Consider the following 15,459-nt stretch of genomic DNA (forward strand, 5'->3'; position numbering starts at 1 on the left):
AGCTAGGTGGCTAACGTTAGCTAGGCTAAGGGTTAGGGGTCCAGGTTAGGGTTAGGGTTACATTTAGGAGTTAGGGGAAGGTTTAGCTGAAAGGTATAAGGTTAGGGTTAGCTAACATGCTACGTAGTTACAAAGTAGCTAAAAAGTAGTAAGTAGTTGAAAAGTTGCTAATTGGCTAAAATGCTAAATTTGTCTGTGATGAGATTTGAACTCACAACCTTTGGGTAACATACAGTATCAGTCAAAAGTTTGGACAAACCCACACATTGCAGGGTTTTTCTTTATGTTTACTATTTTCTACATTGTAGAATAATAGTGAAGACATCAAAAGTATGAAATAACACATATAGAATCATGTATATGGAACCAAAAAGGGTTAAACAAATCAACATATATTTTATATTTGAGATTCTTCAAAGTAGCCACCCTTTGCCTTGATGACAGCTTTGCACACTCTTGGCATTCTCTCATAATGTTCATAATGTTGATGTCTTTACTATTATTCTACAATGTAGAAAATAGTAAGAATAAAGAAAAACCCTTGAAAGAGTAGGTGTCCAAACTTTTGACTGGTACTGTATATGCTAATTTGAGTGTCCCGGATTTACATTTACTCTGTTACGTCTAGTCTATGAGACCAGGCTGTGGAACTAGACCAGACCCTAAACAACTATTACAGTTGCTTTTGGTGTAAAAAATACTGAACATCTTGCGGTTGTAACTTTAAGAATCCATGGAGTAGGCCTAAAGAAACACATCTCACCGGTAATCCCCCATCTGCAGTCCTTGGGCAAGTACTGTAACAATGGAATAGGAAAGCTATTAGAGCATCCATAAAACATGAGACCATGGCCACCTCCTTTTGACCACAACACAAATACAGTACAAAGGGATGGGTAAGTTAATGTCGTAACTAAAATGGTAATCAATCCAAATGTTGCTTTTCTCTGATCCTTGTTAATGGAATCAATATAGGGGGAATCAAAATGTCATAGAATATGATTAGAATTTGAATCAAGTGTTCAATCTCTTTGATCATTGTTCATGGAATCAAAACCATCACCTTTGAAGGTGGAAAACAGGAGAGGGATGTTAAAATATGTCTCCTTTATTTATTGTTTAAAATAATATATTGCTATTGTACGCATTGCAGTTTTTGTTTGCTGATTGGATCCCTAAATGCAACGGAAAGGATGAAACATTCCTAAAGTATTAAGATAAAATACTTACTGTATATTACTATATCTTTTTGACATTTAACAGACACTCGTATAAAGAGGAACTTAAAGAAGCAATTAGGGTTAAGTGCCTTGCTCATGGGCACTGACAGATATTTTGCATAGTCAGCTCTGGGATTCGAAACAGTGGCCTTTCGGTTACTGGCCCAGCGCTCTTAACCTCTAAGCTACCTAGCGACCATGGGCAGACAAATTACATTTGTTTCATTGTTTGTGTTGTGTTGTGTCCAGTGTCATTTCTCCACACAGACTGATAGGGGGGTGGATGGGACCTAGGTTGTGACTCAGACTCCAGAGAGGAGAGAGCTCCTTCTACCACCGCCACCATGACATTGCTTTTGGCACATTTTCCATTTCTTTGTTATTTTTTTCCTTCAAACCCAAGAGAGGACTTTCAGTCAAATCGCAGTGTGTTCTTTCCTCCTCTCCCCCTGCTTGATTCGAGCCCATTACACTGCAAACTAACTGGCCAAGGGCTGACATTTTTTCAACGCCAATAGCACGAACGCTATCTCCTCAGAAATAGGCTCGTGACAGAGCAGTGGTTGCTATGCACATGCTATTGGCGAGGACAGGGGTATGACAGACTCTCCCATTTAAGAAGTGCTTGATCTTTTTTTCTCCGTCCTGGTATGGTTTAGCTGTAACCTATCCCAGTTCAGACACTTCACTCTTGCATTGTTCAAATGACACCTTAATGAACTTGGAAGAGGTAAAGTCTTCCAATATAATTATAAATGAACCAAGTTTGAAGCTGAGCTAAAACGTCCCACAATCTGGTCTATGTTAGAATTCTCAAATATGTTATTCCCTGTTGTCCATAGGGAAGGTAATACAAGGCATAGAAATGAATAAGGATATGATAAAAGGCTTGTTACTATACTGTATAAATCAATCCTGAAAATGCATTGATGTCATATCACACCATTAACAAAGCTTCCCCTCCACATTTTTGTTTAGGACAGCTGTGCTTAAATCCCCCTAACACACACGCTCTTGTGTCTTATTGTTTTAATATCAGACTGTAGCCATCAGTCTTATAGGTTGTTTTCAATAAAACGTCACAATACGTTCAATTTGGCTGCTAAAACCATTGACATCTATGTGCAGTTTTCAAGGGATTGATTGACATTTTCGAACTATTTGGTTTAAATATGATCAACTATTATGCGTAGTCACAACTACACATTTCTGATTATTCCATGCAAAACAATTGCACACATTTAGCTCTATCATCAGAGTTGTACAGCAAGTAACTGAATGCTCATCATCATCAGTAAACATCAATTGATCATGTAATTTCAGATATGTGAAGGTACCTATCCATTTGGCATATAGCTAGCTAAGCAAACAACATAATTTAGATTGCATCAGAGATTAGGCTTTTGGAAAGAGCTCGACGTCTGCAAGTCCTCGTCCAAACAATATTTGGATTTCGTCATATAGTTTATCCCCTGAAAGTTTGCTTGATAACTAGTCACATTGACGTGATCTGTTATTAGCTAGCTAGCCAATTTGTCATGGTCCATCAATCAATGTAGCCTATATCATATTTCTGTCATAAGCAATCATAATTAAACACTCTTAAAAACAATGTTGAAAAGTGGATCATGTTGGCTAACTTCGCTAGGTAGGCCTACATTGGTTCGAGAAAAAAGTACATTAGTTCTACTTACCACTATATGTTTAGCCAACTATACAAAGTTTCTACCGGTTCCTTGCAAAGTAAACATTATCCACTAACTGCAGCCTACATTGGCAAATGTGCCCTTCTGCTGCTTGAAAGGCAGAGCCCACAAAATATGGGAAATTAACTTCAACCACTCATACTTGTCAGGTATAGTTCCATTTTATTTTATATCACTCAAATATCCAATTCACGGTGGCCGATATTGAGAGATATCTTGAGGCTACCCTACATATCTGAAATGACATGATTGATGTTTACTGATCATGAAAAGCAGGCAGTTACTTGCTGTATGACTCTGATGATAGAGATAAATGTGTGCATTTGTTTTGTATGTAATAGTCTGAAATTTGTAGGTCTGACTATGCTTTTCAAGCAGTGATGATATTACAACCAAATAGTTAACAATCCCTTGAAAACAGCACACAGTTCTACGCTTTACACCACGTGTCAAACTCATTCCAAGGAGGGCCAAGTGTCTGCGGGTTTTCGCTCCACCATTGTACTTGATTTATGAATTAAGGTCACTAATTAGTAAGGAACTCCCCTCACCTGGTTGTCTAGGTCTTAATTAATAGGAAAAAACAAAAACCTTCAGACACTCAGCCCTCCTTGGAATGAGTTTGACACGCGTGCTCGACACCTTATTGTGACACTTGATCCAAGCGTTCTGGACTCAACCGCAGTCAAGCACCCAAGCTAACTGGCTAACGTTGGCTAGCTTGCTAGCTACGTCCAAAAACAAAGAGAACACACCTCACCCTGATCATTTTACTCGCCCTAGCAGAACTGGTTAGGGTTTTTATGTTATCCAGAGCATTGGTGACTAACTGCTGCTGGCAACATTTTAATGACGCTTTTTTTGCGACGTTTACTGACACCGGCCATATTCACTGGGTGTTGGGATATGTAAATTCATCAGATATTCTGCGCTCTGGCACACTGAGACGAGAGTGCTCTGAAATCGGAGTAGATAGCCAGAGTGAATTTACGAACATGCCGTAAGAAATCTAGATGGTAAGGGGAGGCAAACACGTGGGGTTTCAAATGTGTTTGTCTTTGAATACCAAGGAAGGAAACAGCACTGACATCATAGGCAGGAATATAATCTACACAACACTGTAAATGATCACTAGAGTATTCATAGGTTGCACCTCCGTCACGTCATGCCATTGTTATGAACATTCTCAAGCCGCTCTTGGCCATAGTGGTTCACAAAATTTGTGATAAGCCCAACCATTCTAAACGGAGGCTAGTGACTTTTGTCATCTAAATTACACTATATTGGCCTGTAAATACAATGACATTGCTAAAGTAGGCAAATATTTAGTAGGAAACAACTTGCCATCATTATCATGTCATCAAATTTCCTTTAGACAGATGGCAATGTTGTCATTAGCTAGCAAAGTTTGTCAGAACTAGCTAAGAAAGCGAATGCTAGCTAGCTGAAATTCGCTTGTCTCCCCTCAGTTTTAGCTAGCTAACTAACGATATACTGCATCTAAAGTCAATCTGGCGACATCAAAATGATGCATATGGTTTCGCTTCTAATTGCAGTATTTGCCTACTTTTGAAATGTCATTCTATTTCCAAGCCACTGTAATGGACTTTTGATGAAATATTCATTAGCACTCATTGATAACGCATTGAGTAGACTGCCGGGCATTAGTCCTAAAACAAATGTTCTAAACAATATTGTGACGAAATGTGCAACTCATGAATAGGATGACACTGTCCTGTCTTTGTGTTCATACAGGTGGTGACTTGGTCTCCATTTCATTTCACTTGGTTACCAAAGAATGCTTCAGAACCAGCGAACTTAAAATAGCCTACTTTCTTAAAAGTTACAGAATAGTTACTTTGAGAAAGAAAAATACTGCTGCTACCTTGCAGTCGAATCAAGGTGCATGCAATCAACAACAAACTGGATATGCAAGAGAAATTCAGCCACTCTTTGGAGGAAAATTATAGTTGAATATAAAGTGCTTTTTTGACAGCTAACCTAAGAGATGGCTGCCACCCAATGCCAGATGCCTGATGCCTAAACTTTGACAACCATGTCATGTCTATTTGATGGAACAGTGATTCGTGTACATGGAAAGACTTTAAAACAGAAACGATTACCACCTTGCCTAGGCCTATATGATATCTGCCCATGGGCAATTCCATGGTAACGGAATTACGTTGAGACTCTTATTTTTTACTTTAAAATGTATACCCCCCCAAAATAACTATTGATTCTTAAAGTTTAACAAACCATAGATCTCTATGCACAATGACTACTTTTAATAATTTCTACTGAACATTTTTACAAAAACACATTTATAGGAAGAACTGTACAGATGCAAAGTTTAAAACTGAGGAAGATTTTACCGTACTTCTGTTACCAAACTTTGCATCGGCACAGTTTTTCCAGTAAATGTATTTTTTTACTGTGTCAATAGTTCAAAATAGTAATTGTGCATAGCAAGTAGCTAGCAATGCTGATGTTAGCTAGCAAAATAAGCAGTTGTCTCCCCTCAATCTTAGCTAGCTAGCTATCGTTATAGTATACTGCATCTAAAGTCAATCTGGACACATCTTAATTATTACAAAAGGTTTTGCTCCAATATTATTTTCCTCTGTTAGAAATGTAATTGTATTAACAAGCCACTGTAATGCACTTTTGATGAAATCTTCATCAGCAGTAGAATGCTCAGTCTGGCATTAGTCCTTATAGAATAACTATCTTCAAAGTAATGGCTCGGGATGCCGGTTACAGAGGTGGGACCATGTCACTATTATTCGAGTCACAAGCAAGTCTCAAGTCACAAGATCAGAGTCTCAAGTCGGTCTCAAGTAGAACAGGTAGAGTCTCGAGTCAAGTTGAAGTTATGCATTCTAAGGCCAAGTCAAGTCACAAGTTTTTTAAAGTCAAGTCTCAAGTAAACAAATAATCTATACATGCAATGACTGTTTACTTAGGCTGCCAGAAAGCCCTTTTCATTATTTTATCTAACATTTTGATTATGTAATTAATTGAACAAATTTCAAAAGCAAGTTTCATAAGTAGATTATCAATTTCAAGCAATTTTGTCATACCAAAAGACCAGTGGCCTATGCTAGTAATTGTTGCTTGATGCCCCATTCATTGCTGGTGAGCTTGCAAAGTGAATAGTTAATATTCTTGATCACCAAACAATTTTTGGAGCTGCATATTTCTTTATGGCAATCCTCTCTCCCTACAATTTGCCGTTTGCGCTGGACCCGATCCTATAACCGTATAGCAAATCAGCAATCTGTTAGCTCAGTGGTTCTCAAATGTTTTGACCCACCACCCCAAAAAAGTAGTGGTTCAAAGCTTGCGATGCCCCACGAGCGCACAGGGCGAACACACACGCACGATGTAGCTTGTCAGTCATTACGGCCATAAACGGTGATACATTTTCAAAATGCAAGATACAGAAATGAACTGCGTTATACACCTGCATTTTGAGCTGGAAACAGAAAGATGTTTTGAGTAGGGGGTGCTGAGGGGGGGGTGGTTGTTGCCCAACATATATATATATTTGCAGGCTAATGATAAAATACAATTCTTAATGTGTTGTGTAGACTAAGTATTGGACAAGATCCGGTAACAGTAGTCACTGCAGTTTAAAGTAAAAAAAAAAATTTGCCAAAATTATATTATTACTCCTGTCTATATGTAACAGTATAGCTTCCATCCCTCTCCTCGCCCCTACCTGGCCTCGAACCAGGGACCCTCTGCACACATCAACAACTGACACCCCCAAAGCATCGTTACCCATCACTCCACAAAAGCTGCGGCCCTTGCAGAGCAAGGGGAACAACTACTTCAAGGTCTCAGAGCGAGTGATGTCACCGATTGAAACGCTATTAGCGTGCACCCCGCTAACTAGCTAGCCATTTCACATCGGTTACATACACAGAAATAAATAAAATAATTCAAAATACTTCACCAGAGAGGATCATTTGCTTCTTTTAAAGCTGTGGATTGTTTCAAATCAAAAGTGTGTAGGCTTTTGATTTGGGCACCACGCTTGGCAATAGCCCTAACTGATTATTAAGATGCAGCTGTCAGTGAAAAGCAATGCCTCTAAAATATGCGTGAAGATTGTGTGTCTTCGTGATCATTTTAAATGTTACAGGGAGGGGGGTGTGTGGCAAAGATATTGGCACGTCTCTCTCCAGAATGGGTCCAACTCTCCACAATGCGCTTTGATGTCTCCCGCCAATTCTTGATCATTCATTGATTGTTTATTTTTTATAAATTCCCCATTACATATGTCACCAGTAGTAAATGTACCATTAATCCATGTAATTTGGTTACATTAATTTCTGTTCATGCGTGGATTAATTAGGCCTACAGTCATTTACCTATTTGTATTTTTAACCAAGAGAAAATGATTGAGAAACAAAAACATTATTATTGAAATGAAACTGTTCCACAAAAATGAGCATATGAAAATCATAACTGGCACTCAGATCAGTAGAAATGGTAGGATAAATTGTAAGCTTCTCCAAACATGAAACATACTTGAAACTCATGTGCCTAGTAATGGACAGACCATTGTGAACAAAGCGCACATTTCTTTCTACTGCATAATTACAACTGGTGTGTGTGAGAGAGAAGGAGAAGTTTTTTGTTGTTGTAACTAGGGGGTGGAAAGCGCCACTCGATGGACCGCGCCCAGCACCGTGTTGCTTGCTATGGGCAGCAGCAGGCCTTTGACATGCGCAGAAGCAGGCCTGCAAGCCAAAGGTTTGATATGTTCTCATCCCCTTTTCAGTGAAGTTTAGAACTGTAAACTAATAGAAAACAGAAGTGAAGAACTAATTGCAAGCACTGCTCGCAAGTGGCATAGCAGCGGGAAGATGCTTTGGGTTGGGGGTGCAGAGGAGTATTTTTGTGTCTGCTCACCAGTGCCGATTTTAGCATGTAAATCTTGGTGGAGCAAAAAACACAAAGTGGGATGCATGCCAGCAAAACCACTACACAACACAACACTAAACAATACATTAATTGCACTATGAGAGTGACAAACAGTGCCCACAAACTGTTAGGGCCTACATAAAGCTGTGCCAACAGTCCCAATATCTTATCACTGCCACACCTGGCTATCAGCAGAGCCTTGTCTGGCAGCGAAACAGTTCATTCAACCTCATTTACAGCCTTTAAAAAATATAGAGCTGATATGGCTGACTTGCTTAAACATATGTGGTTTCTAATGACAATTGAGATGCACAAACTATGGCATAAGGGGACGACAAGCGGATAAGAGGCAATCTGTAATTTTGATTAAGAAATTAATAAGCGAGCTAGGACGGACATAGTCAATATAACTATTTGTTTAGCACTTTTCAAATGTACAACAGAATTCAGAACATGGGCCGTTCTTACAGTGTTCTCCCTGTACACCAAGTCGGTAAAGTCGATAAAGGGGGCATATAAGCAGACAATGAAAGCTCTTACAATATTCAATGATTTAATTTCTCTAAAACAGGTTATAGGCTACATGTGCACCACCAAGTCAGAACAGTAGGCAAAATTATGATGGGTAAATAGACCAAAAGTAACGTGTAGAGAGGAGTAGGCAGGAGGCATTCGCAGGTTTAGAACTACTGAGTTTATTAAAGCACTATATATACAGTCGTGACCAAAAGTTTTGAGAATGACAAATATTAATTTTCACAAAGTTTGCTGCCTCAGTTTGTATGATGTGAATTTGCATATACTCCAGAATGTTGAAGAGTGATCAGATGAATTGCAATTAATTCATATTTGTGTCATTCTAAAATCTTTTGGCCATGATTGTGTGTGTGTATATTATATATATATATATAAAAGCGTGACGAAACCCAAAGTGCAAAATAATAAAGTCCTCAGGAAATAGTAGGAGAGATTCTTCTCAGGAAAACAAGTAACATTTACAATGACCGACAAAGGCAAATGACAGAGGGAGTACAGTATATATACAGTGATAGAGTGGGGATTGGAACCAGGTGTGTGTAATGATGACGAGACAAGTCCGGGGTTGATGAGTGAAGGGCGTTTGCCAGCAGCAGGTTCCGCTGTAGCTAGAAGGCCGGCGATGCTGAACGCCTGAGCTGGACAGGAGGGGGAGCCAAAGCGAAGGCTAGTGTGACACTAAATTATTAGGGTGAGGCACATGGAGTACTAACATCTTACTACACAACATACTATTACTTTCTTAGCTACAGTATGCATATCTTCCTGGCATATTACATAATTTATGCCGCAGCATACAATGCATTTTTGGACTCACCTTGTTGTGCTGTGCATACTCGAACAGGAAGGTGGTGCGGTGGTCCTTCGTGGGCAAATTTTGTCATCAAAGTCAGGCATTCTCTAGATTTATGGTGCTTTCAAAACAACTAGGAACTCGGAAAAAAACAAAGTCAAATCATGATGACGTCATTGATCTTCAAGTCGTAGCTCTAGAAAGAGGCCAGACTTACAATTCCGAGCTGGATGACCGTTCAAAACTTATTTTCCCAGTCAGAGCTCGTTTATTCCCAACTTCCCAGTTGTCTTGAACTCACTGAAGTCAAGTTTTTGCAGTTCTGAGTTAACAGTTGTTTTTAGCGCGGCACAAATCATGCTTCATTGACAGCATGGCCAATGTTGAATGTTTATCATTTTAAACTTGGAAAATAGCCACATAATCCCACATTTTGGACCACACAGCCACTCCACTGAATAGCACGCCAGTGATTACTTTGCAATTCTTGCAGTTAACCACTCTCACTGATTCCTTCCAAACCACTCATTGTTGAATTTGCGATTTCCAACTTGTTGTGTAATGTTTCTGTCCAATGGCCGATGAGCACCGATACATTTTATCTATAATTTCTCTCCATTATTTCTCTTCATATGACAAGGATTTAAAAGGATTTGTCAGTAGATTGTCAACTTGATTCATGATGATGACTGCTATCTAAGATTTTGAAAGTATGATGCTGACATGATCAGTCCAATCAAAGCTACTGTAGATATAACGTGATTTGACATAATTTATCTGTTGCCAATGACCTTGAGCCTTCTTGGATGGGCACTTCTAATGTAACTCTATGGCAGCACCCAAGGGGCTAGAATTTTCTAGCTCTACCCTTAGACTTGGCGGTGACTTAATGTCCCCATGAGTGACAGAACACTGAACCAATCACGGCGCAACACTCCATATTTTCTGCTGGCTTGCCACACCACCACAGAAAGCACTGAGCTAGGCTGAAACACCTGCATTTTGGAGCTGCCTTACTCAAGAAAACAAAAAAGAGACCATGTTTGTATGCGGCTTTATTAACTCAATAACATATAAATGTTTTACATTGTTTGCATACTGATATGTGACACGTATTAATGCCAAAATGTGGGGCTCAAAACAGGTGGGGCTCCTTGTTAAAAATTAATTTGTGGAATTTCTTTCCATGACTGTATCATATCCGGCTGTGATTGGGAGTCACGTAGGGCTGCGCACAATTGGCCCAGCGACGTCCGGATTTGGCCGGGGTAGGCCGTCATTGTAAATAATAATTTGTTCTTAGTTAAATAAAGGTTAAATTAAAAATAAATGAATGCGTTTGAGCCAGTCAGTTGTGTTGTGACAAGGTAGGGGTGGTATACAGAAGATGGCCATATTTAGTAAAAGACCAAGTCAATATTATGGCAAGAACAGCTGAAATAAGCAAAGAATAACGACAGTCCATCATTATTTTAAGACATGAAGTTCAGTCAATACGGAACATTTGAAGAACTTTGAAAGTGCAGTCGCAAAAACCATCAAGCTCTATGATGAAACTGGCTCTCATGAGGACCGCCACAGGAAAGGAAGACCCAGAGTTACCTCTGCTGCAGAGAACAAGTTCATTAGAGTTAACTGCACCTCAGATTGCAGCCCAAATAAATGCTTCATAGAGTTCAAGTAACAGACACATCTCAACATCAACTGTTCAGAGGAAACTGCGTGAATCAGGCCTTCATGGTTGAATAGCTGCAAAGAAACCACTACTAAAGGACACAAATAATAAGAATAGACTTGCTTGGGCCAAGAAACACGAGCAATGGACATTATTTGACTGGTGGAAATCTGTCCTCTGGTCTGATAAATCCAAATTTGAGATTTTTGGTTCCAACGCTGTGTCTTTGTGAGACTTAATCATCTTTGCGTGTGTGGTTCCCACAGTGAAGCATGGAGGAGAAGGTGTGATGTTGTGGCTTGCTTTGCTGTTGACACTCAGGGATTTATTTAGAATTCAAGGCACACTTAACCAGCATTGCTACCACAGCATTCTGCAGCGATACGCCATCCCATCTGGTTTGCACTTAGTGGGACTATGATTTGTTTTTCAACAGGACAATGACCCAATACATCTCCAGAGTGTGTAAGGACTATTTGACCAAGAAGGAGAGTGATGGAGTGCTTCATCAGATGACCTGGCATGCACAATCAACCGACCTCAACCCAATTGAGATGGTTTGGGATGAGTTGGACAGCAGAGTGAAGGAAAAGCAGCCAACAAGTGCTCAGCATATGTGGGAACTCCTTCAAGACTATTGGAAAAGCATTCCAGGTGAAGCTGGTTGAGAGAATGCCAAGAGTGTGCAAAGCTGTCATCAAGGCAAAGGGTGGGTACTTTGAATAATCTCAAATATAAAATATAGGTTGATTTGTTTAACAATTTTCTGGTTACTACATGATTCCATATGTGTTATTTCATAGTTGTGATGTCTTCACTATTATTCTACAATGTATAAAATAGTGAAAATAAAGAAAAACCCTGGAATGAGTAGGTGTGTCCAAACTTTTGACTGGTACTGTATAAACAGTTGAAGTCGGAAGTTTACATACACTTAGGTTGCAGTCATTAAAACTCGTTTTTCAACCACTCCACAAATTTCTTGTTAACAAACTATAGTTTTGGCAAGTCAGTTAGGACACCTACTTTGTGCATGACACAAGTCATTTTTCCAACAATTGTTTACAGACAGATTATTTCACTTATAATTCACTGTATCACAATTCCAGTGGGTCAAAGGTTTACATACACTAAGTTGACTGTGCCTTTAAACAGCTTGAAAATTCCAGAAAATGATGTCATGGCTTTAGAATCTTCTGATAGGCTAATTTACATCATTTGAGTCAATTGGAGGTGTACCTGTGAATGTATTTCAAGGCCTACCTGCAAACTCGGTGCCTCTTTGCTTGACATCATGGGAAAATCAAAAGAAATCAGCCAAGAACTCAGAAAAAATGTTTTGTAGACCTCCATAAGTCTGGTTCGTCCTTGGGAGCAATTTCCAAATGCCTGAAGGTACCACGTTCATCTGTACAAACAATAGTACGCAAGTATAAACCCCATGGGACCATGCAGCCTTCATACAAAAGTTTTTAAAAAAGGTACAAAAGTATCTACATCCACAGTAAAACGAGTACTATATCGACATAACCTGAAAGGCTGCTCAGCAAGGAAGAAGCCACTGCTCCAAAACTGCCATAAAAAAGCCAGACTACGGTTTGCAACCGTGCATGGGGACAAAGATAGTACTTTTTGGAGAAATGTCGTCTGGTCTCATGAAACAAAAATAGAACTGTTTGGCCATAATGACCATCCTTACGTTTGGAGGAAAAAGGGGGAGTCTTGCAAGCCGAAGAACACTATCCCAACTGTGAAGCATGGGGGTAGTAGCATCATGTTGTGGGGGTGCTTTTGCTGCAGGAGGGACTGGTGCACTTCACAAAAAAAATGGCTTCATGAGGACGGAAAATTATGTGGATATATTGAAGCAACATCTCAAGACATCAGTCACGAAGTTAAAGCTTGGTCGCAAATGGGTCTTCCAATGGTCAATGACCCCCAAGCATACTTCCAAAGTTGTGGCAAAATGGCTTAAGAACAACAAAGTCAAGGTATTGGATTGGCCATCACAAAGCCCTGACCTCAATCCTATAGAACATTTGTGGGCAGAACTGAAAAAGCGTGTGCGAGCAAGGAGGTCTACAAACCTAACTCAGTTACACCAGCTTTGTCAAGAGGAATGGGCCAAAATCTTGTGGAAGGCTACCTGAAACTTTTGACCATAAGTTAAACCATCTAATGGCAATGCTACTAAATACTAATTGGGAGTATGTAAACTTCTGACCCACTGGGAATGTGATGAAAGAAATAAAAGCAGAAAAAAATAATTCTCACTACTCTACTTTTGTCTCATTCTTTCTGCTTCATGTGGACGTTCTTCCTCAGCCATTTCAGCTGCTTCATCCCTTTGATCTTCGTTGCGGCTCATCCTACTGGGTTTTGGCGCCTGACAGCACCTATTCTCCCTCAGGAGGTTGAATAGGTTTGGCATGGGCCCTCAAATCCTCAAAAAGTGATTTATAGCTGCCCCATTGGGAGCATCTGGACTGGCTGCGTCACCGCTTGGTGTGGCAACAGCACCACCCTCGATCGCACGGAGCTACAGAGGCTGGTGCGGATAGCCAAGGAACATCACCGGAAGGCCTGGAAAATTGTTAAAGACTCCAGCCACCCAAGCCATAGACTGTTCTTTCTGCTTCCGCACGGCAAGCGGTTGCATTGAGTTGTATTTATATTTTTGCACAGTCTCTATGCACACTCACAGGACTCTACACACTCACTGACACTCAAACACCCACATAACATGCACACATTTATACTGACTCTACACTCACTCACGCACGCAAAAACACATACAATCATTATTTATGCTGCTGCTACTCTGTTTATCATATACCCTGATGTCTAGTCACCCTACACCTATCTACCTCTATCACTCCAGTATCCCTGGACATTGTAAATATAGTATTGGAACTAACTCTGTTAATAGCTTCTTACTTTCTCGTGTTCTTATTTCTTGTGTGTTTTTGTTCTACCTTATGTTATTTTTAGTGCTACGTTGATATTGATTACTGCATTGTTGGGTATGGAGCTTGCAAGAAAGGCATTTCACTGTACTTGTGCACGTGAAATTAAAACTTTACTATTTATAAGGTAATGACTCAGGACATCGGTTATAAAATGAACGCTTCTTTTAGTAATAAAACTTGTTCACGTTACATTTTACCACTCTAGATTCTACAAAACTATAACGAAAGTTGCCAGCGAAAGCCAGGCTAATCACTTGTCACTTGTTCATAAGTGTAGCGTTCTCGTTCTCACTTCCACTTCCTGTCGCGAAGCTTTCTGGTACTTGCAGTCAATAGTGTAATCCAATACTATCCAATGCAACAGAAATGTACATAGTGCTCTCAATCTCCATCACATGAATTCTAATACAATTAGTCATTGTGCATAGCGTTGTACGGTTTGTTTAAACTCAGCTTAGTTCCGCTACCGTGGATTTGCCCTCATGCTGTCTTCAACATCTATCTGGATGAAAGCATTTTGACATGCTGGAACATTGGTACAAACAACATCATCATCCTCAGCAGTTGGATGAGAGCCATTGTGTCAAGCCATTGGACGTTGTAATGTATGTAACTGGTTGTTGATGAAGAAGACAGATTTCATGATCAGTGGAGCAAAGTGTTATATAGCCCAGGGACTCTGTCCATTCTATGAATTATAATTACATGGTCCTACATTCTTCTCTCAGTCCCATATTACAAAGACATTGCCTGGCCACAAAGCACCTGCCAAGGCCACAAAGCACCTGCCAAACTTGATGTATTCTCTGATGCCCTGATCAAAATATTTTCCAGATCGGTATATTGTGTCCCTGATAATGAAATCAGTCAATTACTGGCAAAGAGATCTTTATTAGAAATACACTGATGATTCAGACTTCAGTAGACTAGTGAGTCAGGGTTCACTTCAATAACTACCAAAAACACACAGAAAATGAAGGGCTACATTTGTATAACTGTTGCTCATCCAAAACGACAAAGTATTCTTCCCATTCAGCCCGACAGTTTAAACATCCATTGCATTTGAACAAAACTAACAAGGGAACAAACAAACATACACACACTTCTCACCTGCTGGTGTCAGCTGAGGTGATGGCAATGAGTGGCGGGGTGCGTAGGGGCAGTGTGGTCGGTCGTGGTGGGAACATGACTGTGTCTGGTTCAGGTTTGTAGTTGCAGTAGTACTGCTCAGCCTGCCTAAAGGCCAGAGGGGGCAGTTGGATGGTGCGACAGGACAGCCTCCGGACCAGAAAGGGTTCCATACAGGAGACTGGCCCCAGCTCTGGAGAGTCTGACAAATCATCTGACACCTGGGACAGAGGAGAGGAGAGACAAGTGTTCAGGGAGAGATATACAGAGAGCAGAGAGAAAGAACCTACCCACTGGTCAAAAACTGGTTGAATCAATGTTGTTTCCACTCAATTTCAACAACAAAAATTAAATGTGATGATGTTGAATCAACGTCGAAAACTGATTGGATTTGCAACAAGTCATCAACGTGAGGGAACGTATTTTTTTCACCCAACTTTTAACCTAAATCCATTGACATGGTGAAATGTTTTGTTGAATTCAGGTTGTTTTCACAAAT

General features: G+C 40.0%; 1 protein-coding gene across 1 annotated transcript in view; it reads right to left on the minus strand.

Annotated features, from left to right (window-relative positions):
• Window positions 1-15,133, minus strand: part of LOC120063103 (cAMP-specific 3',5'-cyclic phosphodiesterase 4D-like) — a 293,850-nt gene extending 278,717 nt beyond the window's left edge. Inside the window, exon 1 of the mRNA XM_039013270.1 lies at window positions 14,943-15,133. Coding sequence (XP_038869198.1) covers window positions 14,943-15,133 — 191 coding nt within the window. The remainder of the gene's footprint in view (window positions 1-14,942) is intronic.
• Window positions 15,134-15,459: the final 326 nt, after the last annotated feature.

Source organism: Salvelinus namaycush, chromosome 18, assembly GCF_016432855.1.
Source record: "Salvelinus namaycush isolate Seneca chromosome 18, SaNama_1.0, whole genome shotgun sequence".
In the NCBI taxonomy this organism is placed as follows: Eukaryota; Metazoa; Chordata; class Actinopteri; order Salmoniformes; family Salmonidae; genus Salvelinus; species Salvelinus namaycush.